Source organism: Struthio camelus, chromosome 15 (assembly GCF_040807025.1).
Source record: "Struthio camelus isolate bStrCam1 chromosome 15, bStrCam1.hap1, whole genome shotgun sequence".
NCBI lineage: Eukaryota > Metazoa > Chordata > Aves > Struthioniformes > Struthionidae > Struthio > Struthio camelus.
This window is the reverse complement of record NC_090956.1, coordinates 1596668-1623135: the sequence shown is the minus strand read 5'-3', so window position 1 is coordinate 1623135 and position 26468 is coordinate 1596668. Positions and strand designations below refer to the sequence as shown.

The 26468-nt window shown below is 43.8% G+C and overlaps 2 protein-coding genes across 17 annotated transcripts in view; both read left to right on the top strand.

The window, feature by feature from the left end:
- GRID2IP (Grid2 interacting protein) overlaps positions 1–4705 on the top strand; it is a 63859-nt gene extending 59154 nt beyond the window's left edge. For all 4 annotated transcript variants that reach the window (XM_068908130.1, XM_068908132.1, XM_068908133.1 and 1 more), the window contains 3 exons: positions 1106–1224; positions 1671–1835; positions 2514–4705. In XM_068908130.1, coding sequence (XP_068764231.1) covers positions 1106–1224; positions 1671–1835; positions 2514–2585 — 356 coding nt within the window. In that variant the 3' untranslated portion in view covers positions 2586–4705. The remainder of the gene's footprint in view (positions 1–1105; positions 1225–1670; positions 1836–2513) is intronic.
- Positions 4706–6818: 2113 nt separating this feature from the next.
- Positions 6819–26194, top strand: SLC5A11 (solute carrier family 5 member 11). 13 transcript variants are annotated; one of them, XM_068908146.1, is made up of 18 exons: positions 6819–7579; positions 9505–9649; positions 10974–11151; positions 12128–12199; positions 12975–13079; positions 13635–13694; positions 14222–14326; positions 15780–15885; positions 16730–16810; positions 17240–17445; positions 18559–18694; positions 19467–19574; positions 20432–20582; positions 21080–21248; positions 22074–22289; positions 23550–23712; positions 24828–25006; positions 25168–26194. In XM_068908146.1, the coding sequence occupies exons 3-18, from the start codon at positions 11020–11022 to the stop codon at positions 25237–25239; spliced, it is 2061 nt and encodes a 686-aa protein (XP_068764247.1). In that variant the 5' UTR covers positions 6819–7579; positions 9505–9649; positions 10974–11019; the 3' UTR covers positions 25240–26194. The 13 variants fall into 13 exon arrangements, 11 of the variants coding, with proteins under 11 accessions (XP_068764247.1, XP_068764246.1, XP_068764248.1 ...); XM_068908145.1 differs by lacking the exon at positions 9505–9649; XR_011134648.1 differs by lacking the exons at positions 9505–9649; positions 25168–26194 and adding an exon at positions 22683–22725 and having other exon boundaries at positions 7196–7579; positions 24080–24966.
- The last annotated feature ends 274 nt before the right edge of the window (positions 26195–26468 follow it).

Here is a 26468-nt window from a genome sequence, read left to right as displayed (position 1 = left end):
TAACGTGTGGTGTATATAGTGTACCACATGTCGTATGCTATGAGTTCACAGTCCAATTGCAGACATGTCACACTGAGTGAGGATCGTACAACTTGGTTAGCTGTAATTAGAAAAAAAAAAAAAAAGTCACATAGACCTTGGGGTTATCATCCACTTGTGTTGATATTCACAACATTCACAATTTGGCTGAATGCGAACCATGGGGCTGCACTCTCCTTGTGCGTTATCCCCTGTCGTTTATGAATAATTCCCTTGGGAATTAGGGCTTAAAATAGATAAATAAAGCAGAACATTCAGGTGACGAGACTTAAATTTTCTCCTGATGAATGTCTATACCTGTAGCTTTCCTAGTTGAATTTTGTATTTGGCTAACTGTTCTTTAAATAATGCTTCTGTTATTGAATATTCACTGCTGCGCAAACTCCTACTCCTTTTTACACAATCTCAGACCTTACAGACCATATTCAGACCATTTGCTATCCAAGGCCACAAAGCTTCTCTCTCATATAAGCAACAGAGAGGCATAGCTGCAGTATGTAATCTAAATCCTTGTAACAGACATTGCAATTCACTTTTTCCATTGGCTGTGGAAGACACTATGGCTTAACAGCCCAAGATAGCAAGCAGTCTGAACTGCTTATCGCTCTCTTGAATGCTGGTGCTGTGATAAGCAGATATGTCAATTTTAGATGCCATGAAAGGCCATCTGGATATTATCCCTTGACTTACCATCCTGCATAGTACTCTTGCTACATTCCCCTCCCAAGTCAAAGTACCTGTGTATCCGTAACTGCTCTTGTGCCATCGAGTCCTACATGCTCCTTGCACTTGGCAAGTCCCAGGCTCCTTTTGAGATTCTTGGTACATCTTGCCCCGAGTCGGGCAGGAAGGTCTGGTTGTCTCAGCATGCCCTGGAGTTGGAGCTCCCACGCGATGCAATGCAGACAGGCTGTGCAGAGCCATGTAGAGCAGGGTGTAGTGGGACATGCACCTCCTAGGCAGCCTGAACCACCCTGATTGATGGCCTATGCTTGTTGCCCCAGTTTAACAACAGCAAGAACATCAGATCCAAGTCTGAGACACTGTTGAATCCTCTCTTGTTTAGTGAATCAGAGAACATTAACAGCAGACCTTAATGATCTTCACACCACCGTCAGTGACATACAGATGGCCTGTCGCAACATGCCAGCTACTGCAGAGGACAGATTTGCAATTGTGATGACTGTATCCTTCTGTAAAAGGGGCAAATCAGTAGTATGACTTACTGTCTTCAAGTAAAACCATTCAGTTATATTTATCCCTGTTTGGTAAGTTGCAATCCTGTGTCCAGCTGGTAAGAACGCACCATCTCAGCACCTGGTGAAAGGCACGGTGAAGAACTTCGCCCTCTACTCATTCTTAGCCAGCAACAAAAATGGCGCTCATGGTGACCACCAGTTCACATGCCTCTGCGCGAGCAAAACCTTTCGACAAGGCCACAGTGTTGTCTTTCCAGAAAGACAGCCATGCATGCAAAGCAGGCTCCCTTAGGATATGAATTTAGCCTGCATTTGCAGCAGGTCCTTACTTAGACCTTAGGTCAAATCCAGCTATTTTTATATAAGCAGAAGTGATTATAATCTGTACTGGATCCACACTAAGGCTGTTTTCCCTTAAGCCATTTCTCTCAGTCCTTTCTGGAGAGTGCCCAGCCTGCCATGCGATCTCTGGATGATCTGCAGCACAAAGCCATGGAAGAATTCAGCAAGGTGTTATCCTTTTTTGGGGAAGACTCTAAAGTCACAACTTCTGAAGCTTTCTTTGGCATTTTTGCAGAATTCATAAGCAAGTTTGAGGTGAGTTGCATTTTTAAAAGCCAGCCAGCAAGGGGGTTCCTGTTAAATGTTAGTAAAGTATTTTACTTGCATGTGAGCTATGGGAATGAGATGAACTTTTAGTGAGCACGGGTGCCTGAATGTCTGTAAAATGCAAATTTTTTTAACACACAATGAGATTGGCTAGTGCAGGAGGTTGAGATGAGAGTTCACCTCAGAGAGTAAAATAGAAGGTTTTACTCTCTGATGTTTTTGGTTAATGAAGGCTGCGTCACAGCACTACAAAGCAGATGGCAATGATTGGCAAGTCTTATGAATGTGTCCAGCAGAAAGCCTTGGGGCAGAAATGAAGCACAGCTGCAGCAGAACGGGTGATGAAGCAGCGATCTCTGCAGTTCTCATCCAAGCACCTCAGCCTGAACTAAGGAGTCCAGCCTGTGGGGCTCAGCCTCCTGCACAAGCATCAAATTTCCCATAAAGGGAAGCTGAAGCCAAACATGGTTCTAGCTCATAATCACATTAGGGTCACTCTTGTTTTGCCTGCACTTCTCAATACTGGCTAATTTCAGAAATGGTGTTATAGGGCAGTTTAGGGGAGAAGTAAGTCCTTGGTGGCTGGTACCTTTGAAATGTCCTTCCTGTCCATGCCAACTGCCTTTTGCCTGATGCTCTTCCGTTGTTTTCTTTCTCTTTCTGCAGCGAGCACTCAGTGATGTGCAGGTTGGTGAGTGCCAGCGCAGCCCCAGGATGACCTCCCCCCTTGCCTGGTGATAGGCCCATGGCGATGTGAGGTGCAACTATTTATTGCCAACAAAGTGCAATTTGCTCCTGTTGAGTTTGGTTGTAAATATGCTGCTGTCACCTGCTAGCACCAAGCAGAACCACAGACCAAGGGGAAGGGGCAATTTAGACCCCAAAAAGGTACCACAGATGGGCCACGGATGGATGCTAGGGTGAGGCACAGGTGTATGAAGGGAAACACTATATTAGTCTTGACAACATCTTTCGTAGCATCCTCCATCTCCAGCATATTACTGAATCATGGATTTCAGACACAATTGGATAAAATCTCATTCTCCCTCATTTCCAGAACACACCTAACTGGCACCAGCAATCACTGGAGACTTTTCCATATTCTTACAGCCCTTGTGTGGCTAGGTACAGAGTCTCCCCTTCCTTGCAGAACAGAGCCCAGGCCTTTCCCCCAGGCAGGCACTGCTTCCACCTAACAGCCTCAGGGGCCAGGAGTGGATCACAGCTGCAGATTCCATAAGGAACAGGAGCAGGTCAAGCAAAGAAGGGAGCACGTGGGAATGAGAACTGCTATCAGTGCTCCCCTTGGCACCCGTAAGAGGAACTGCTGATGAGCCAGTCTCAGATCCTTCTCCAAGCCCTGCTGCACTTGAGCAGTGTGAAGTGGGGCTGGAGTTTTACACTGACCTTAACGGCTTAGTGGAGAGGGCAGGAGTTAGCCCAGAGGTTTTAATCCCCTGCCACAATTGGCCAGTGACAATGGAAAGAAATACAACCTTCCAGGAAACCTTTACGGCACATCTGTATGTTCACACATATGGATCCAGTTTGATTTTACACAGTTGCTTTAGAGAACAAGAAAAGGCCCGGAGTCCTTCCTGGCTGTCAGCTTTGCTTGAAGGTGTGGCAATGACTGGCAGATCTTGAAATCTTCCTGAGAATTTAATATCAGCACTAGACTTACATGAACTTGCCAGGAGGCATAAATCCCTGACTATTTTGGGGCCTCCTTGGAAAGTACAGAACCCCTGGTAGTCTAAGCATTAATGGGAGTCCTTTGAAGCCTGCAGTACAGCTTCTGAGGCAAGCCAGAGACCAGTGAGAAATGTATTGCACGCCGCCTTTTCATTCATCCCTGAGGGCTGCAGTCCTCTGAGTCCATCTGACATAATGTATGATTTGACCATTCTTTCGTGCTGAATATATCCAGGGAACTCTAAAAGCATACATATCCATCTTTCAATGACCCCGATTATTATTTTGATAAATTTAATTCTCTGAGATGTCCTCTGGAATGAAAGGGCTAGCAGCATTCTGTGGTCAGTACATGCGCCTTCAGGTGGGACGGTGCCCCAAGAGCTTTATGGCAGTGAAATTACAGTGCGTTAATATTGTGAGGCATTACTTTGTGCAAAGTGCATCTGTTGCCTTTCAAATCTGACATGCTCAAATATCCTACGCTGTCAAAGCGCTCCAGCAAAGCCGTAGCTTAGATAACCTTCTTCACGTTCAATGGCAGAGCAAGAGCTCTTAACTGTAGCCCCTGCTGAAAGTACAGAATCACCACCTGGTGCATTATTTATGGGAGACCTTATGATCATCAAATCTTTGGTTTTCAATACCCACGTGGTTTTCTTTTTTTTTTTTAAACCCTGCTGTAGAACGTGAAGTATATTTTCACAAGTGTTTTCAGTTTATAGAGCTTTAAGTGCCAGGTAGTTTATAGCATTGTGTTATCGGAGGCCCAACCTTCTCCGTCTCTGTCTTTTCTCTCCACTGATAGTGGTGATAGGTCAATGAATGCTCATCTCTAGTTTCTGTTTTGGATGTTTCACACTGCATTCAAATTATTTTTTTTTCTAAAAACATATTGAGTATTTAAACCACCGGAGGTTATTTTGAAACTGTCATTAAAAATGTGAAAATGCTGTATATAGATTTTGCTACATGTTGTAACTTTCCAAAATAGTTAGAACTCCAGTCCCTTTAGTATTTTTATGTGAATATTTTCAAAGAATCAGAACTTCCGAGATACGGTTATATTATTTGGTAATGGGACTATGTATATTCACAGTTCAGTCTCTACCCAATGCCTATGTGCTATTCCCAAAATAAAGCTACTGCCTTCTGCCTCCTGACTGCATGTAAATCTATGTTCTGTTAAAAATTGCTTTGTACAACAGCTATAGAATGAAGGTGTGAGGAATTCTGTGTTTGGCACTTCTGTGACTGCCCGTCTTAATATCGGCCCCTTACATCTCAAAGGGATAGATGCAGAATCTGACCTTGTTTAATTTTGGGTGGTATGGGGAAAATAACTGCATAATTCTGAAAAATATTGCCAATAAATCAGTATTCTGGCTAGCATGATGAATATTAGCAGCAAAATTTTAAAATAGTATGGACTCTTTCTGCAGCCTTCAGAAGAAAACATTTAGTGAGCATATGAGCCAGTGAATTGTTTCCCTCTGAAAAGGAATTCTTGGCTGAAGTTGAGTTTATGTCCCTGGAACAATTTATTCCCTTTGCACTAACAGAAGATAGATAGGGGCTCGTTCGGCATCAGATTTCCTGGTTGTAGTTTAGCTTGTTTACAGCTGTCTGCTCAACCAGTAGTTGCTTCCTGGAGGCCGCAGCAGAGCCAACTGTAAAATGACTTTAAACAGAGTTAACAAAAATGTTACAGATAGAAGTCATTCACCAGGCACATATATTTAAAGTGCTCAAACCTCTCCTAATGCTCCTTTAACTGTTCCTGGCTGATAAAGCCTGGCTGTTCTGCAGCCCCTGGGGAATTCAAGCTGTCTAGTGCATCTATGAAACCTTCTAGATGCACATTCTAGGTAAGTCCCCCAGCCACACCTGTCTGCTGATGGCCTGTGCAGCTGCAGCAAGCTATAAACACCCATAGGAATGATGACCCGAAGCCTCCTTCACAGCTTTTTAGATCATGATAGTCAGCATAATTCAAGTCACACACTTGTTGTTTTGTTCTTTCTTGATAACTCCAAATGTTAAATAATTTTTTTCCTCAGAAAAACAACGTACTGGCTGGAACCTCTCCTTTTAGCCTTGTTCAGCCAATCCTTAACAGAATTTATGTTTCAGCCTTGGTCATCCACATGTTCGCAGGAAAGTGTGTCCTTGAAATAATAACTCATGAAGCAGCTGCATGCTCACTGTTGGGAACACAGCCGTGTTGTTGGCTCTTCCTCTTCAGAGATGTTAGTTCTGTCCTCTCAAAGTGTCAGCAAAATAGAGGCCATGATAATCTAAGGCTACATTTAACATTTGGGAATAGTGAAGGGTTTTCAATATTTCCTGCAAGAAATGAAAAATCTCAAGAAGAAAATGAGTAGCTGTAGTCAAGTCACGGTGAAGACATGATCACAGCTCCAATAGGTGGACTGGCTAGAATATCAGGCTGACATCTCCGAACCGCCTTCTAAGTATCTTGAAAAGGTCTGAAGTGCCGTGATCTGTATTTGTTTTCCAGGGTTCCATGAAAGATGCCAAAGAGACAAATAGAAGTCTAACCTTCAAACTGGAGGGGCTGGAAGTAAGCAAAAAGGTTGCATAGACTGGGAGCTAGCACAAGGCATCTGGATGCTGAATGTGAAGCCCGTGACATTCTGCATTGTTCTATCACAATTTTAGAAAAATCGGAGTTTCCAAATTCCAGCAGAGCAAGTTAAAGTATCTCTAATCACAAGATTCAAAGACCTTTAGTTATGTCCATCTGAATTGTGAGTTGAATGTGAAACAATAAGATTAAAACATAAATCTTACAGGTTTTTCTACTTTGCGTTCTGGTTTCTTAGGCTTTGGGCTGCATTTTTTTTAAAGCTTTAACTTGCTTCCGTTGTCAGCCTAGAAAATTAAGAAGTAATGGCAAAAACCAAATTTCTGATTCTAGCTGCTGAAATTTTAAGAGAAATGAAAAATTTCACAAAAGTTTTGGTAAAATGTTAGTTGCAACAGTAAATGACTAGTAAGTGAGCGAGCGAGAGACAGACACACAAAAAAGCAGAACCTGTGATAAGAGGTCCTATTCACTAAGAAAAGCCCAGGCATTGCAAAGAATGTGTGGTGGTGTGGGATCTGCATCCCTGGGCAGCTCTACATCTTTGGCTGAGACTTTCACCATGGCATTACAGAAGAGCTGAGGACTCACCAGTAAAACATGCCCTTAGGGAATTACATACATTAAAATTCTGATTTATATCTCCACCATCAGGAAATGGATTAGGCCTGTAAATGGAATAGTGCCCATGTTCAAAGAGCTCTCCTAGCTAGCTGGTTATCTGGCAAATGCTCACAGACACAGGGGTTCTCAGGTAATGCTGCCATGAGGTTATTAGCACCCCTTATTTCAGATGCATATGAACTGCCTCCTGCCACAGTCTCTTGCTAGTTTGGAAGATTCCTCTTCAGCATTATTCTCTGCATGTTATTTGACTGTAAATGGTTATCAGGTTTTTTCAGAGAGATGATGCCACAGCCAAAAGCTCCAACCTGTTCTCAGAGGGGGACCCAATTCTAGAATTTAAATACAGACTCAGAAATGAGTTATGAACCCCAGCCCCATGATGACTGTTAATCTTTGTAAGGCTTAGTCATAAATATAGACATAGGACTAGCTGTCAGCTCCCTCCTATGTCTTGTGATGTCAGCTTGAAGGGACATCAGGTCCAACTTCTTTTTTTTTTATTGTTACTTGCCCCTTCTTTAGCTGCACAGATTGCTTAAGAGAATAGCACTCTTTGGAATTTGACCCATGAGCCCTGATAGTGAAAATAATATACTTCTCACAGAGGAGTAGGGGACTGAAAGAGTAACTTCGGGCAATTAGTTTAACTTTGACTATAAATATTCCTTCTCATTCCTTGTGACACTGTTAACAGCTCTGCTGGCAAATCCCAATTCTCTGGCAATATTTAAGCTGCCTGTCAGTTGGCAGAAGCTTGGTGGTGCCTAGTGCAAGTGAACAGAATGAGACCCAGCTGAACGCAGTAAGTTCCCTTTCAGCTTCTACCTCGTGTCTGGGGAGGTGTTGGTTGATTTGTGGGTTCGGTTCTGCTTCTAGACTGAGTTTTATCCCTGACAACTGGTAGTGTTTTTAGAAGGTGCAGGAACTGGGAATGTTTTTAAAAAATCTTGTTTAAGAGTCAGTGATACAAATCCAATGGGTTACCAGATACCCACGTGGGCTGCCGTCTCTCCCAGAACCATTGATAAAGGGCTGGCTTCAACAGGTTCATTTCAATGCCACGGATGTTCTTTCCTCAGAATCTCTGGCGGGGAAAGCACTGCAGCTTGTGCCAGGAACTAAGGGAGACAGAGCTGTGAGCTGAATTAACAAAACCGTCAAAATTTCCACTGGGCCATGGCACAGACAGAATTTGAAATCAGAGCAGCAGGGTTTACTAATTTTTTTCTAATGCCCATTGTCACTGCCGTGTCTGGGGAACCTGCAGGAAGATCTTTAAACAAGCATCTGCAGACATACCTCAGGTCTTGGAATTTTATCTGGATTTCCTTTCTTTATTGATGGGCGCTACAAATGCCTGCAGTGTTCTGCCCTAGATCTTCATGCATTTCAGAGGAACAGACACAAAGCAACTCCTGTATACAAGGCTGAATCCTGCATGAGATTAAGCATATGTAGGGAATAGAGATAACTGTATTGCAGGTGCTAAACACCTGGCTATGGGCTGTGATATGGGAAATGTGTTGGGATGAAAAGAAACCTGGCAATATCAGAGCAGCAGAAGAGAAAGTAGAAGGTGATAAAAAGGGGTTAGCAACTTCCCAACGCTGGCATACCAAACCACATTTTTCTTTTCTAAGTTAGAGGTTAAGCATGCCAGTAGAAGCTCAACGAGAGCCAAGATACATTGCCTCTTAAGGAGGTAAGATACTACCGATCATCTGATTGTCAGTGTCTTGCATCCTTGCAAGACAAAAGTTCCCACGGAATTAAAAACCAGTAGGATCCAGGACTTTATAAGGCACAGAAAAGATTCTGTCAAGATGCAACTCCCAGGTCCTAGCCCTGTACTGGTGCTACTGTCAGTCACTCAGAATACAGCCGTGTATCATCTTTGGCATTTGCGCTGTAAGTTGCTGATGTCTCAGAACACAATCTGCTCGCTGTGGAAAGGAGATAATGGGACTGTATCTTCCACTGGAAAACTGCTTATTGCCCAACCTTTTTGTAAATGCATGAGTCCAGTACTACTCCTTCAGGCAGAGAATATGCTAGAGGAATGTGTTCAAGAGGGATACAGGCTAAAACTTGCACTTTTGAATACTGCCTAGTGGAATGAAATTTCTGTATTTCAATCTCCAGTGCATTTGCAACATTGCCTCAATATGCAAAGATGTTGGGCAAGCTTTTATGAATCAATTCTCTCTCTTGATTCTTTTCATACATCTAGGCATTAAGTAAATGGCAGTGCCACTGATGTACAAGTATAATTAGTTGCACTTCAGGCAATTCTTTAGCCAACAGGTAAGTTAAGGGCAGTTTTCAGCTGATGGTCAGAGCTGTAATTTAATATATTAACAAATGGGTGAAGCCAGTGGAGATGACTGTAAACACCTGACCCAAAAACAAGGTGGCTGTTTCAGTCTGTGCGTTGTTGAGAGCACTGGGTGTTCAGAGGAAGAACTTGTTTGACTGCTCCTCTCTTTCAAGTTTCACAGCACAGTGATCAGACCATCAATGGTAGGGAGCTGAATTCTGGTGCAGGGCACACACTCCCTCTGCCATGGGTCAGTCAGGGCAAGTTACCACATAGCCTTCCCATGCCCCACCTTTTTCATTTGATGCTTCCCAACCTTTTTTTTTGGTGGGGGGGGGGGGAGCTTATAACGTGACCTTGCAAGTGCAATAGAGGCCAAAGAACCTGACCAGCTGCATATGCATGACAAGGGATCAAGAGGCAGCAAACACTTGGCCCGGCTGTCCCGGAAATGACTGTATGCAAGCTCAGAGCTGAGCAGGCTGTAAAGCAGCACTGAGCCTCGGGAGTGGAAGGTCTGCCCTGTTCAAAGGAACCATCTCCTTGGCTTGCAGGGTAAGAGAAAGAACATTTTATATCTTTTCCCTGTTTGGTTAGAGAGCATGGCAGTGAGGTGCTGGATCACAGGGATCTCTGGGTGACCTTCAAAGGCCTCCATGGAGCCAGAGGCTGGCTGTTTGAGGTCACTGTTTGCCCATGCTAAACCACCATTTAGCACATTTTGTTTTCAAAGCAAGGTGTAGCCTGGATGAGGAAAGGAAAGAGGAGGAAAAAGAAGAACCGAAACTATATCAATTCACATACCCAGCCAGCCTCCTTGCATGGGCTTTATCCTGCCCTCTTCTTCCAATGAGCACTAGATTTACACTACAGGGAACCCTGAAGGGGTCCAGAGAGCTCTTGCAGGGATTGCTCATTCAGTGGTGCTCCATTAGGCATTTCTGGAAAAGAAAATGAGCTTTTATTTATGTGGGAAACAGATGAGTATCTTACCTTCAGGAAATGCCTCTGCCTTCTGTCAGTTTGTGCCAGTCCTGTTACTGCTATCCTGTGTATCAGTGATACCTGCTGATCATCTCTGGTGCCTCCAGGCTCATTCCAGCACTGCAGAGGGTACATCTGCCTCTCTGCTTGGTGACAGGCTGCCATTCTGTATCCTTGATAAGGGAGTGGAGAGGGCAGTGTCTGCTTGCCAGGAACTCAGACTTACTCAAGAGGAAATTCAAATACTCTCTGCACCCAGGCTCCAGCTCTTCTGTGGCTAAGAGGAAAAAATTCTACTGACTCTTGGAATAGTTCACACGTATTTACATCTTAATGGCTCTTCGTCATCTTCGACAGCACTTTTGCAGTAGTGGCTTCTCACCAAGGCCAGTCCAGGCAGTGCTGCTGCACTGGGAGCTACAGGCTCCTCCAGATCACCTGTTCCCACCCTGTAAAGCAGGGCTGCTCTCTTGCTCTCCACCCACTGAGAGTACCACCGTGCTGAAGGATGCTAGATTTGCATGATGATAGTAGGATCAGGATCCCTCTGCTCTGCCATTTCCCAGTCCTTTCCTCTGGCTATTTCAGCTATTTACTCCTTCTCTCTAGTGCGTCTATTTCTCTGCCAGCTGGCAAATTATCCAAGTCAAAAGAAATCTAACCAATCCATAATTTGCCTGGCTGCTGACAGCTTCCTTCATGTCACAGATTAAAGGGATTCATGAATGGAAACAAATGCCAGATATTAGCCCTCTCCAGAGCACTAGCATGAGCAGCATCGCAGTCAAAACCGCGGTGCTGGTAACTGCTGAACTATTCAAGAAACTGTCAACATCTTCACTGTGCTGCCACAGCAGTCCATCCTCACATAACCACAAAACCCATTTCTTAACAGGTAGATGCATCAAGAACAAAAAACTATTCAGCTTGCATAACAAATAATGGAGACCACCAGCAGCACTCCATCATCTGTGACTCCCCAGTGGGATGGGTTTCCCCAGAAGACCTTGGACTCTGTGGACATTGTTGTTCTTGTTCTGTATTTTGTATTTGTCCTGGCTGTTGGACTGTGGGTAAGCAGATACCACTAAAAGCTTTCTTATGTGCCCTGTTACACTGAAAAATATGGCAGTTTAAGTCTCAAATTATTTTATGTCGGCTTGAATTAGGCCACACTTCACTGAATTCAACTGAACAAGCTGAAAAACACAGTTTACAGGTCCTTTTCCTCACTTCAATCTGGGGAAGTGTCCTTGCTACTCTAGAGGAGGGCTGTTCAGCTCTAGTGTTTGCAAAGGTTTTGAGAACACTTGTATGGAAGCCATTGTGTAAGTACAAAGTATTACTACTAGTAATGTTTTGTTCAACTAGGAAAGAATTCAATACAAATGCTGTCCTATAAATCATCTATGTTTGTCCACAGTGAGGTCCCGACAGCAGATTCCATAAATTAAAAATACTGTTTATAATTAAGCCAGAAAGACATTTTTCTGTCATGGCTTTTGTCATAGCCGCCAAAGAACAAGCCACTGTCATAAGACAGAGATGAGTAGTTGCTCCCTTCAAACGTGGTGCATAACTCTGATGGTATTGTATGAAGGTAACTAAAATCTCTGAAGAACAAGAGTCCATGAGTAATATGTATAATAGCTAGCATTTCTCCTGGCTGCACCTGATAATTAGGGATGTCCATAGTTCTTGTCCAAAATCTGCTTGGATATCTCATGGATCTGGACTGATGTTGTTTCCTTACTGCAGAAAACATTTAATCAGGATGCTGATATGATAGAAAAATTTGTGCATGGCTCACCACACCAGCTGTTCCCCTTGTCCTTCTACAGCTCTCTTTCCTGATATGCTTCATTTCAGAACTTTGCCCTGCAGGATTTCTAAGCAGTAACTGCAGATTCTTTAGTCTAAAAAAAACTATTCGCTTTCAATGGATGACAGTACAGAATTTTCTGGGACAATTGCTGCATGCTTGGTAATGTTCTGAGCAGCAATTGAAGGGGCTGCTTAAACTTTTGTTCTGTTTTTCTGCTTTCCCAGTCCATGTGGAAGACACAGCGAAGCACTGTAAAAGGCTACTTTCTAGCTGGAGGAGAGATGCTTTGGTGGCCTGTAAGTATCTTTGTTAGACCTATTGTGCCCCTAGGCTACAGTAAAGATGAAAAGCACTTTTGTCCCAGCAGAATTCATTTCTCCACTCAGAACAAAAGATGACTTCCATGTTTTGCAAAGGCCCGGTTATAATACTGGCTTTTTTTTTCCATATTCAAGATTGGGGAAATGAAGCTGCTGCTGCAATACACCTGTCACAGCCCTGGCCCTGTGCTAGATCCTACTTTGTGGCTTGCAAAGCCTGTCTGTTTTGGCATGCTTTGTTTTGGAGATTTCTAGGAATTAACTGTTAGGTCCCTGCACTGGATGCAGCTTTACACTGAGCCAGTCTGCTAGGTGGGGTGTTTCATTTTGGGTTGGTCTGGTAAGCCAGTATCTGTTAATAAGGGTTTGATGACCTGACATTTCCATTTGTTACCTTCACCTGCTGCTTTGTTCCAGTGTGAAAGATTAGATACTGATTTGGAAGTAGGATGGTCTTAAACATGCCCACAGATGAGCAATAGGCAGTGAAGGCATGAAAGAACCTGGAGAAGGGTGCCAGAGCCACTGAGCATATAGGCAAAAAAAGAAGGTGACAGAGGGTGAAAAGGATTTCATGTTCCCTGTAGTCATGCGTGGAGGTACAGCGTCACTGTATAACTTCTGTGGAATGAACACACAGCGGCTTATGCATGCACTGGAACACCAACCCACCCTGTTTATATCCTAACACCAGGCCTGAGAATAATGCTTTATGCCAAGGCCAGATCTGACTTCCTGTTTCTTTCTCCAGGTGGGTGCATCCCTATTTGCTAGTAATGTTGGAAGTGGCCACTTCATAGGTCTGGCTGGGTCAGGAGCAGCATCAGGAATTGCTGCAACAGCCTACGAGTGGAACGTGAGTGTGGCAAGGCAGAAGCATATCTCAAGAATGCTGGAAGCTGGCTGGGGTCATTACATGCTGCACTAATGTACATCCACCTGCAGCTCTCTGCACAAAGAGCACAAAGCTGTTTCCGTATTATATAATTTTGAATTAAGATTGTTCGGGTCTGTTCAATATCTGAGCAAGAGCCCTCCATCAGCTGTATCTTCTTACTAGAGGATAGGAGACATCCAATCCTCTGACATGTTACCATTGGGCAAAGTCACCTTTGGGTAAGTATAGGATCAAACTGGTGACTATGCAGGACGCCATAGTTGACTCCTTGCTGTATATGGCAGCTCCTCATAAAGTGTGAGTACCCACACATCACCACACGAGGATCTAGATCTGGCAACTCCAAAGGCTCAGACTCCTACTGCGGGAGCTAGAAGTCACCACTAGCTGTCAGTGATTTGAGGCCTCTGAGAGCTAACTGAGCCCGTGTCCCCAGGGTGTACGTATGTGCTTAATCCACCTGATCACAGCAATGACCAGCATCTTTGACCTTCATTTCCACTTGTTTTGCAGGGGATGTTTTGCGTTTTGGTGCTGGCCTGGCTATTCCTTCCAATTTATATAGCAGCAGGAGTAAGTAAATGGGATGCCTTGTGTGCATCCATGATTTGCTGATTTTTAAACCACCTGTTTGGCTCATGGGTTTAACCATCCCCTAGTGCACCTGTGTTTGTTCTGGAAGGCAGAGAGCAAACCATGGTGCATTAGACTGGTCTATGGTCTGGACTATTACAGAACAGGGCCCTGCAGATTAGATATCGCCTGGAAACAGTAGGAGGGGCTCAGGCAAGGAGGCCAGAATTCAGATAAAGCCAGGAATAAAGAGGATAGAATTGCACCATCTTCCGAGGAGATGGAGGCCCTCATATCATAGTTTATACAGCGCCATTATAGCAAAGACAAGTGTTTGCTAAGTTGTTACGCTGGCATAAGTGGGCAGCTGAGAACCACATGCCAAAACAGTGTAACTGACAGGAACATCATCTGGACTTCTGTTAGTGTGAACTACCCACCTCCACACTGGTGTTGTGAATGAGCCCTCTGCAATTTATGGGGGTAACTGTATAGCACCTTCTCTAACAGTATTTTCTCTCACATAGGTTACTACCATGCCAGAGTACTTGCAGAAACGTTTTGGAGGCAAAAGAATTCAGATATTCCTAGCAATTCTCTACTTATTCATCTATATATTCACCAAAATATCAGTAAGTAGAAAAAAATTAAAGTAGGCTGAATTAAATTCACTTTGAAAGTGTGTACTAATCAGTGAGACTGAGAAATGCAACTACTGGCCCTTCTTCATAGGTACAGGGAAGGGTGTACAGGGAAGGGTGCCCAAAAATACCTCAGGAAGATGATAAGACTATAATTATTTTGAGAAGCTAAACAAAGAGAGTCACATTTTTTTTGTCATGAAGGATCTGAATGTGTGCTACAGTAGGAGGGAAAGCTGAGGGTTAATATACTGAGCAATAATCCATTCAAAAATTAAGCAGTCAGCATGGATGTGTTTGTTGTTAGATTTCATGTCTGGCTAGTTTACTTGGTTTATTCCCTTTGTATATTTATTCCCTGCATAGATACCAAACACTGTTATATGCAGGATGAAAGACAACGTAGGCATTGATATGCCTTCAGGTGAAAGGAGTCCAGTAATTTATTGCTCCTGTTTGATGTAGTGCCTTGAATAAATAACTGAATCAACCCTTGTGCAGCACCTCACTAGCTATTTATTAACTATGCAACAGTGCATGAATTGGTAAAATCAGAAAAGTCTCTGCCAGTGTTTTTCCTTTATGTACAGGGCCAGAGTGGGAAGAGCAGTCTGACACATGCCTGCTAATGTTCCTTTTGCAACTGACGTTACTCACAGTATTCATGTGGGCACCATGTAGCTAGACTCGGGTTCTCTTTTTAGGAAAAAATCAACCATTTGATGCAAATCTCTAATGATAGGATTCCTGAGAGAGAAAATGGGTCGCTCAGATGCCTTTATATCTACCTTTCCATGTTCTGCAGTTTGCTTATCCTAAAGCTCTCCTAAAATGCAGCATTTTCACATAGTTGCAGAACAAGGTGGCCGCTGAGTGGCTTACCCCCCAGCCCTGAGGATACTCTTTCTTATCAGTTCACTGTCAGCAGCAATCTCTGTCACTGTGTCATCAGAAAAGAATTCGCATTATGGCAAACTTCTGAGCTCCAATTGGTGGTAGGCCTTAAGACACCCTGGGGGGGAATGTTTGCACATTAAGGGTGCTTCAGTTTTCAGCCTGTGCAGCTCTACCCAGTCAGCTCACTGACTTCTCAGCTGTCTGTTCATTACTCTGGGGAAAGAGAAGCGTACGCAGCTCATACAAATACCTTTCTTGGGATAGTTTCACCCCCGTCCCCTCCAAGACCAATAATAATAAAATCCAAACGCTAAACTGAGCCTGGTTTTAAGGTGTTGGAGGAAGGAGGTGGGGCTGCAGAGGTACATGCCTTTTGGAGAAGACATCAAGGGAAATCAGAGAGTCACACGCAGTAACAAACCAAGCTGGTCTCACTAAAAGCAGCAGCTTGGTCAGCTTAACATTCATGCTCCCTGACACTACCAGCTTAGGGGGGCTCAGCAGTATCATCATTGCAACTGTGATTGATAACTATCTTTTTCACTAGGTCGATATGTATGCTGGGGCCCTCTTCATTCAGCAAGCCTTACACTGGGACCTCTATATCGCTGTTATAGGCTTGCTGGCAATCACAGCTGTTTACACTGTTGCAGGTATGTCACTAAGTTTCAGATCATGCAAAAGACATTATGCCGCATTACATATCCTACTTAGAGAGTTTAGTATATTCATACAATGTACCATGCATCCTCATGCTTGTGATAGGAGTCCTGGATTTTCCATGCAGTCTGTTCTTTGCCATGAGTATGGACAAAAGAAAAAAGGCAATTGATAATTCACCTTTCAAAAAAATTACTCACCAGGTAAGAGTAAATGAGTGCCATTTATAAGGCCATACCAGACATGGATGCATGTCTGCCCTGGCCTAAGGAGAAGCTGTACTCAAGGCATTTGCACAATACCTTTTCCCTCTGGGCTTTTTGGAGGTATGAGTGCTTGACATAATGAACGGTGTAATGCGGAGGGCACTGTCAATGCTTGGGTGCCCTTTCACAGCTTATGAGTGGCCAAATGGAAAAAAGCCATGCAAGGCGAAAGAAGCAAATCTCAAACAAAGAAAGGTTTCTCCTTTCCCAGTGCTCACCCCTGGTGATGTTGCTTGTAAAGATCCCCTCCTTCCTCCTTATTCAGCTTGGGTTTTGTCTTGGAGCTTTCCCAAGCATTTCCCGTAGAAGTATTTATACTGGACTTTGGCTTTCTAGTGACAAAGTGTGACTCATTATGATTCAAAACATGAGATGTTTCAGCCAAAGTGCCATGCACAGCAATTGGTCGAACTACACCACAACGTGATCAAAACACACTACAGAACATGATAGCATGCCAGGCAAGGTTCTCAGATTACACTGTTTGTCAAAATGTTTTTTAAATCGTAAAATGCTATGACATAGAACTAATCCAATTTCCCACAGTTTGTTGCTTCTCTCTTTTCTATAGGTGGCCTGGCAGCTGTAATATACACAGATGCTCTGCAAACTTTCATCATGCTGATTGGGGCTGTGACTCTCATGATCTTCAGTGAGTATTTCCCTGGGGTTTTATTACTAAAACTATGATGCTTTATCAAATACTACAAATACGTTTGATCATTACAACAGATTGTTTAATTGCTGTTCTGCGAACTGTTTTTTTTATATATGTTCCCGTTATAATGTATGCACATACAAATAATCTTCCATTAGTTCTTTATATGGTAAAAATGCACGACTAGTCCATGAAAAGTATCTAAAGAAGAACTACATTCTGAAATAATATTATAGAGGAACAAGCAACTTCTCTAGTCAGCAAACTTATAGTATTAAGCTATCATCCAGCCCCATGTTAAAGTCAATAGCTTCCGATTTTAAAGAATGTTTGTGGAAAATCACCCACAGCAAACTACAGAGACTGAAAATAAGAGTACAAACCTGTTAAGATGTGATAACTACTTCTTATGACCTATTTTAGGCTTTGTTGAAGTTGGCGGCCTTGAAGGTTTGCAGACAAAATATTTCAATGCCATTCCTAGCAACCACAAGGAAAACAGTAGCTGCGGCTTACCAAGAGAAGATGCTTTTCACATTTTTCGAGATCCTGTTACCTCTGATCTTCCTTGGCCAGGAGTATTGGTAGGAATGACCATCCCGTCTCTGTGGTACTGGTGCACAGACCAGGTATGTTACTGCTTATTTCTTTAAAATCAGCTCTTTTGTTTGGTTTCAAGAGTATGTTATTCGGTGCTTGAATCCAATTACGAACCTTGAATTTGCAATAAAATTTGGACTGCTTTTCTATTTCTGATAGGAAATATAACAGGATAGGATATATATCAGAGGATTTCTGATAGGAATTCAGTAAAATTTGATGGTTTCAAACCCAAAGCAGCAAAGCTTGATATGCACAACTAAGAGTTTTGGGAATAATTTCAACATAAAAAGGAGGGAGAATGTGTGTGTGTGTGTGTGTGTGTGTGTGTGTGTGTGAGGGGTTAATCCCAGTCTCATTCACACTCTCTTAGAAAGAAAGTTTTTGAACTCCAGTCTTTCACTTCTTGTGAATCACATGCGAATTCACACTCTTTCAACTCTCCAGGGGACTGATAACCATCACTCCTAGTGAGAGCATCAGAGCCAGCAAAAATGAAGCCCTAAACAATCTTCTGATGTCCTTGTAGTATTCTTTTATCTAACTCATTTTGCTAGTTTAAGACTCGGTCTGGTTTGCTAGAAGGGCTACTGAACTTACAAGACATAGTTAACAGGTCAGAGAGGCCTCCAACAAAAGATGAAAAGAAAATTGTAAGATGGAGTGTGAGTAGTTTAAGAAAGAGATTATATAACATGGTATACTGCATAAGCAAAGGCTTGGATTTGATGACACAAAAAGCGCCTTTCAGGTCTACACTCCTGTAAGATACAGAGGATCTGAAGCAGGAATTATAAAGATACAGCCAAGCTCTGTTTTCATCCTGCTCAGATTTCAATAGTTTAGAGGAGAACAAAGTATACATGTGAATAATGCAGGAAATCTGTGCCAAAGAGTAGAAAATGATCCAGCCATAAGTTTCTGTTGAGTGTGGAGTAAAGAGCATTCCCCACCTTGCAGATGTTATGACAGTGACAGACCGCATGCTTGTTGTACCTGTGCAGCTGACAATAAATTCTTACTCTGAAGTAACATGCTGCATTGCCAGAGATTGCAGGCTGCAAACAGAAATCAGTATCACCTCATCTACAGCTAGCTACTCTCTGCAAGACAGTGGACCAAACAGATTTCTTAATTTCTAGGTCATCGTTCAAAGGTCTCTGGCTGCTAAAAACCTCTCTCATGCCAAAGGAGGCTCCTTGATGACCTCCTACTTGAAAATTTTGCCCCTCTTTATGATGGTAATGCCAGGCATGATCAGCCGGATTCTCTTCCCAGGTAAGTGCTGAAGGAGAGAACTGTTCCCTCTATTTGTCACTGACTGTGACTACTGCAGAATAAGTTAAAGGGTTGAAATGCATCAAATGCCCGAAATATGAAGATATTTTCCTTCAATTGCAAACGGCACATCCTCATGCAGGAGACCCTAGACAGCTTCTTTTAAAATGTACTGCTATGTGTGCTAGAGCAGTTTGCTATCATCCTTTCTCACAGCAATCTTGCTGATCTATTCTGAGTTGCTACCTGTAGCTGCTCTTCTGCATTCTGAGCATGCACTCAGGCCCCTCCTGCACCCAAAATGTTACTCTTCCAGGAATTCAAGTTTGAAGCACTCGGAGAAATCCTGATATACCACCTAGTATACCACCTTTACAACCCCTGACCGCTGTAAACTGCTCTTTAGGTGAGAACATTGTGCGTATGCCTATCCACTAAGGGGTGTGCCAAAAGTGGGTAGATAGCCTTAACTCTCAAACGAGCAACATTCCTAGAGAAGAAGTAGACATACAAGACAGGTCAGCTACTTCTATTGATAGGATCTTTTGCGTGGAAGAAAAAAAAAAAGGAAAAAGGGGGAAGCCCAGTGCTGCTCTTCTCTCACTGTGTTCAGATAGTCCTGCATTATTTGCTGGAAGATTTCTAAGCTTTCCAATATCCAGTATCTCTTAGAGAACAGTTTACAACATTCAGTAGACTAGCTTATAGTTTAGATATATTTGTTTCTGGTGATTACTGAATATTGCCTCTCACTCCCCCTTGCTTATTTTAGATCTGGTGGCTTGTGCAGATCCAGAAATTTGTCGAAAAATCTGTGGCAATCCATCTGGCTGTTCTGATATTGCTTACCCTAAGCTGGTCATAGAACTTCTGCCTGTAGGTAAGGAGCTTGGTTATCAGTGCTGGCACAGACAGATTAGATATCTGTGAGAAATGTTCAAAGACAATGGAAAGATACCTGTGAAAAATGTTCAAAGAAGAAAGTACCCTGCAGCTATAATTTCAGTGGGGTTTATATTGGGCTCGGTGAGACAGTGGAAAGAGATAGCATGCAACAAGAGAGAGAGGAGATGATCCAGGGTCCAGAGGTCTAGTCCAGTCAAATTCAGATGAAAGATAAAGAGCAGATATTTAACAGTGAGAAAAATCAACTGTTAAAGCAATGTACACAGGGCCTCCCTATCACTGGCCATTTTAAAATCAGAACTAAAAACATTTTTAAAGCCTGTTCCACTTCAGAGAAGAATTCAGGGACATCCTAGAGCTGGAGTTATGCAGAAGTCCAGCCTCGTTACAATTGTTCCATCTATCTTTGCCATCTATCCCTAGCTGAGAAGCAACATATCCCACATTCAGCACATCCAATTCTATCTCCAGGCTGTAGCAAATCCTCTAAAGACTGAGAGCTGCAAAACCAAGTGTACTGAGACACCCCAAAGGGAAGACGATCACAGAACAGTGAATAGATAGGTTCTTGCTTTCTCTGCCCCTCTCAGTCAGCCAGCAATGCCTCTGCAGTCCCCATTCAGAAAGGAAGAAGTCTGAGTCACTGTGCCTGTGAATCCCCTTGCTGTCCGAGGCTCCTGAGTGCCTGATGTGGGCTGTACGGTCAGAATAAAGGAAGGAAGCTGCAAGTTTTTATCTGAGAGGTTTTGTTCATAAGATGCTTGACCTTCCTGCATCTGGTCTTTACCTGTACTGTCCTTCAAGTGGCTGCACTTCTCCTTTTGCTTCCAGGACTTAGGGGCCTGATGATGTCAGTGATGATAGCAGCTCTTATGTCCTCCTTGACTTCCATCTTTAATAGCGCCAGTACCATTTTCACCATGGACCTCTGGAAACATTTCCGGCCTTGCTGTTCCGAGTGGGAGCTCATGATTGTTGGCAGGTAAGGAAAACTAGGACATGCCACATTGTATCAGAGAACCTTGTCAGCACACCTTGCTCCCTGCTGCCACTGTGCAGTATCTTCAATATCTGTTGCTCCGCATCAAACGGGAAAAAATGAGAGAAGAATCGGACCGCATTTTTCTTTAGAGCCACTCTTGCACTCTTCTTATTAGATGGTAGGGGAGAATCTGGCTCAGTCAGTCAACACTAGTAGAGTAAAACCAAGATTTCATAGCACCAAGACACACAGACAGAGGCATGAATTGAACAGCCAGAGATGATGCCTGGGGAAACCTGAGTGATGCAAAATGGGCAAGGGATCCAATACAGGCGAAGAAGGGCTGAGTTCTGGAAAGAAACATATTGCACAGGTTTGTTGGAGGACTGGAGTGGAAGCCCTCTTATTGCAAGAGCTCTCGCTACGAGACTTGCAGTCTGAACAATCGGAAAAGAAAGGTCTGAGCGAACAATAACAGCATCTTTTTTCTTGCACAGGATCTTTGTGCTGCTGCTCACTGTGGTATCCATCCTGTGGATCCCATTGGTACAGGCTGGCCAGGGAGGGCAGCTCTTTATTTACATGCAGTCGATCAGCTCCTATCTGCAGCCCCCAGTGGCAATGGTGTTTATTTTGGGTTGCTTCTGGAAAAGAGCGAATGAAAAGGTAACAACTCTGCTGCGCTCAGCACAGTTGCCTTTGTGGTCTCTCTGTCCTCATGAGAGTCCTGCAGTTCAAACCACAGCCCCAGGCTGCAGTTCTGGCTCCTCTTGTGGTGTTTGGGAGAATGAATGCACCCAGTCCACTGCAAAGCCCAAGCAACAATCAGCCCATGGCAGGAGGGAGTATTCCCTGCTGTTTTCCAAAGACTCCACTGTCATTTCAGAAAGAGTGGGATGATTGCATTACTCAATTGCAGAGTGTCCTTCACAAATCTTGGAGCCTTTAAGGGGCTGATTAGCCATGCAGTCATTTATTACATGGACTTGTACCATCTGCATCAGGGGGCCTGCAGAGAGCAAAGTGAGCCCAGGGAGTTAAGGAGGCAGACGAAATGGCAGTAGGAGTCCAGTTACTCCAATAAGTAACTGGAAATGGTGCTGGGAAAAGGGGAAAGCTAGGATCTGGAGTATCTGGGAAACTTCCCTAAAGGGCTTCTGTTAGGTAGAGAGTAGTTAGCTATAAGCACCCCACGGCTAAGACAACCATTAGGATGCAAATATCACTCTTCCAAGTATTCTGGCATAAGATGTTGCATCTTCCCTCTATACCAGAAGTAAGGATCCATTTGACCCCACACAGAAGAGATACGAGGTTACTGTAACAGCACCAATGGATCTACATAAACAGCAAGAGCAGGAAAAAGAAGAGAGGGAAGGCCCCCTAACACAGCAAGGAGAAAGCCTGGCCAGTTTATAGCCTAAGAACACACATGGGTACAGACTGGATGTTTGTTTCTTGTTCCAATAAAGAATAACCTTAATTTCTTAGGGTGCATTCTGGGGCCTGGTGATTGGGCTGCTGCTGGGCGTCATTCGATTGGTGCTGGACTTCATTTATCCAGAGCCCCAGTGTGGAGAGACAGACATCAGACCAGGTGTGGTGAAATACATGCACTATCTCTACTTCTCCATGGTCCTAGCTGCGATTTCTACAATCACTGTGCTGGTTGTGAGCATGCTCACAGAACCCCCCTCGGAAGAAATGGTGCGTCACTCCCTTAGATTTCTTTCATTACTTTTAAATTGTTTCCAGGATGCCCCACATTATATCCACGGGAATAATGTAGAGATGAGTAATGTGGAAACTGAGGTTTCCATTCATTCTTTTATGAAAATGCTTGCAATAACTTGTAATGCAATTCCCTCTCTGCTCCAGCATCCTGCTGCCTTGCCATTTAAGATTTTGGTCCCACAAATCCAGAGTCCCACCCTGGCGAGCGGTCAACAGTAGATGCTAAGAGCCAATCTTAATTCCAAACATGTATGTTTAACCCATGACAAATTAGCTCTTTCCCTCTATTTTCCAAGAGATTCCAGCTTCTAGATCATCTTTATCAACTCTCTTACTAATTTAGTGAGGAACCATTTTTCCTTGCAGAAAAGAGAAATCAAGGGCAGAGAGCACACTTCCTCTGGAACAGGTTTGTGCCCGTTTGACTATTCTCTATAGACACACTAAGGCTACAGAAAAACAGAAACGGTAGAAGGTAGGGCCAGAAGGGACCTTTAGAAATCATACAGCTGGTGCATCCTCTTGTTTCAAGATAGCACTAACTATACCTGACACATTTCTGAAAGACCTGTGGCTAACTTATTCTTAAAAATCCCCAGTGATGGAAAGTGCCTGGGGAGGTGTGCGATCAGTTCAAGAGCTTATCTGCCCCCTCAGTAGAAGTTTTTCCTCATCTCCAACCTGTATCTTTCTAGCTTCAAATTGTGCTCACTCCTTACTGTCAGCCAGCCATGGACATCAAGAACATTCCTCCTTAATGAGTCTTTTACATATTTGAAGAAAATAATCATATCTCCCATCTGTCTTCTCTTGTCTAAACAACCCCGGTTCTTTGAATTTTTCCTCACTGGCCACGATTTCCATTCTTTTGCTCTCTTCTTGGCCTTCTCCCACTGACCTGCTCTCAGTCTCCATCCAGTGGTGGACCCATGCTGAAACACCTCATCCTCAGTAACAAAAAGTGAAGAATACCATCCTTCAGGGAGTATATCTGTATAAACAGCCATCACGTTCCATACTAAACTAGAATCAACATGCAGAACTCCAGTGGCAGCCATCACTTTTGTAGTTACCAACAGAGCACTTAACTGCTCACCTGCTCCAACACAGCTGGGGAACAGATTTTGATCCCTTAAAGAAAAGTATTCTCTCTCCAAGCTGCTATACTGCTGAGGTAGTCCTTTAAACAACCATGAGAGCAGTTTTCTTTAACACCACTCTTCATGCCATCAGATAAGTCGGCTTACCTGGTTCACACGTGGGGATCTACCAGTCAAGCAAGACCTAGCAGTCAGCACTTCCCCTGATGCTGGAAATGGAGTGTGTGAAGCTGAGCGTCCAGCTTTCCAGATTGATATAAGCATTGCCTCTGAAAATAGTTCAAATGATAATAAATGTAAGTGCTCCAAAACCATACTCAGTAACACCTACAATTAACAACCCTAAGTATTAGGTAAAGGCTCTGAAGACAAGAAACATTAAAACTGCTTCCTCTGGATTTCTGTATCTTCAGGGTACGCTAAGAGGTTTTACGTGACAGTTTTAGCTAAGCAGAAGTTTAGCTTCTTTTACATCTCTTGATGGCATTACATATGCTTGAAATCAGGAAAGGAGATAGATGGGGTAGAGAGCCATGGCCATTATCCTGCGCTAGAGACTAGTGCTATTTGCACCTGCTGCAAGGAGAGTTGGTTGAAAAAAAAAGGGGGGGGGGCGGAAGACAGTCACAATTATTTTCATGAAATTCCATTTCTGTTTTTCAGTGATGTTTTCTGATCGGCTCTAGCAGCAGGGAGAACACAGAGCCCTGAGCGGAGTTCTTGACAGATCAGTGAAGGAGGATTTACATTTTTTAAAACTTGTACTTGTCGGTATTAGGTACCCACATGCATAGCAACTCATTCTGCACTTTCCAGCCATGATTATCATCACTTGTTTTTGCTAAGCTTGGGACACTGTTTATGTAACTATGCAGCTTTTGCTGTGTATTCCTGAGACCTAAAAAAAGATACTGAAAAGGCCAGTAAGTTAATGAGTTATTGCGCAGATTTCCCAACTGCTGGGAAGTCTCACTTGGTGTCATTACCTTCCTAGTATTTAGTTACATATGCCCGAACCAACACCAAAGCTGGGAGAACTCCATTTACAAATGCGTGGCTTGGAGTAACCCTAAATGGACCAGAGCATGCACAAGCAAATGGAAGCTTATTGGCGTCAAGCAGTCACAGATAAGCTTTTAGGTTTGGTCTACTGTTACTGTTTCTTAAAATATTGAGAACAGCAGAATCTGAATTCAGATCTCCAGGGAAGAATGAAACAGACACTACAGCCCCAAGCAGCTGTTATTTGAAGGGCTTCCTACATCTTGGTGGGGCTTTTGTATTCATTTAATGAATGATGATGCATTTTTATACAGTAATATCAAAACACACTGTACAGGATCATACTGATACATTCCTGGGATTTGTTCTACTGGTGACATTTTTACCTCACTATTTATTGTCATTTTAGGTACAACTAATACCAAAAAGAGCTCTAAGTTGACGACAGTCTTTCTGTGGCTCTGTGGGATGGAACGCAAACAGGACAATTCTGAGAACGTGATGCCGACCAAACCTGAACCTCCAGTGGCTTCATTGGACGAGAAACCTCTGGTGAAACACGTCCTGAACATCAACTTGATATTATGTGTATGTGCTGGGCTCTTTCTCTGGGCCTACTTTGCATAGTAGTTGGCTGTTTGATTCAAGATGACATCAACTAATTTTAACTGGTGTAAATAGTAATAATTAGCAGAGGGTTAATGTAATTTGTAATCCTTTCTAAATTTTATTTCTTTTTTTAAGAACAGAGATCCTCCTCCCTCATACTTTCCTTATTCCTAATGAGGGGCCTAATTGTGAAAGGTGCTGGGCCTTCTTAGCACCATCACAATTGGACCCAAACTGGAAACAACAGGATAAGTGTAAGGAGCTGAGGAAGGCATCGAGGCAGAAAAGGTTTGTTTGGTTATTTTAAACTTTAAATTATGTTTTTTGGAGTAAAGCACTACCTGGAATTCAGGAAATCTGGATTCTATTCCCATCTGTGCCTCTATGACCAGCTACGGTGTGCTTGATTTCCTTTTCTGATAGCTCCTCTAACTCTGAGGAGTGAATAACTTCTCCAAGTGGCATAAGGAGGGCCAGCATTCGTTTGCGAGGTACTCTGTCGCTGTAGCAAGTGCTTTACTGCCTTAGCTCACGGTGGTTCACCTTCCTCAACGAATGCGCACACGTGCAGTACACAAAAGCATGCGTACAATTAGCATTGGGTCCAGACGCTTCTGTGAGTCTGTGCTAAAGTTAAAGTAATTCTTATTGTCCGCGTATACGTGAGTCTTTCCATGCAGTATGTCAAAACCAAGCACAGTCCTGAGGCGGCAGGGGCAGACCAGCAAGTTGACTCTGACTAACGCCAGCATGCAGCGTAGAAACCAGAAACCGCAGGAACAGCAGTGTTAAATATAATCAAATACACCTGAAGGAACTAAAACAACCCAGACAGCAAAGCAAAAGAACCAACTAACACCGAGCACTGCTGGAGTCGGTGGAGGGGATGATGGCGCGTGCGTGTCGGACAGCACCTTTTCCCCTTCTCCGGACTGTCTTTAGCTGTTCTGTGAGCAGTTTAACGCTGTTAAAAAAATTCCGCCAGGGCCAATAAAAACATTTTAAATAACATATCCTCTGAGGCGGCAGCCAGGAGGAAACATAACCTGGGCTGCACTGTTAGCGTTGTAATTCAGCCTCCTTCTCGTGAGCTTAATCAAACAATGTCCGCTGGTGGCTTTTGTGTAGCTGGAGATGAGCTCATTAAAGCGAGACCCGGCAACCCTGCCCCGTGTGGAGCACTCGTGGGCGGGCGCGAAGGGCCGGGCCGTGGGGTGGCGGGTGGAGCCGCGAGGGACGTGGTGAGGGGGCTGCCCCCGGCGACGACCAAACGCCACCGCAGCCCCTCAGCGGCTCCGCGCGCGCCGCGGCCCCTCGCGCCCCGCCAACGGCTCCGCGCGCGCCGCGGCCCCTCGCGCCCCGCCAACGGCTCCGCGTCCCGCTGCGGCCCCTCGCGCCCCGCCAACGGCTCCGCGTCCCGCTGCGGCCCCTCGCGCCCCTC

Coding starts and splice junctions, on each gene's coding strand:
- SLC5A11 (XM_068908145.1), top strand. CDS start 11,020: ATGGAGACCACCAGCAGCACTCCATCATCTGTGACTCCCCAGTGGGAT. Junction 13,695..14,221: donor CAATTTATATAGCAGCAGGA/GTAAGTAAATGG, acceptor TCTCTCACATAG/GTTACTACCATGCCAGAGTA. Junction 25,007..25,167: donor ACATCAACTTGATATTATGT/GTATGTGCTGGG, acceptor TTTTAAGAACAG/AGATCCTCCTCCCTCATACT.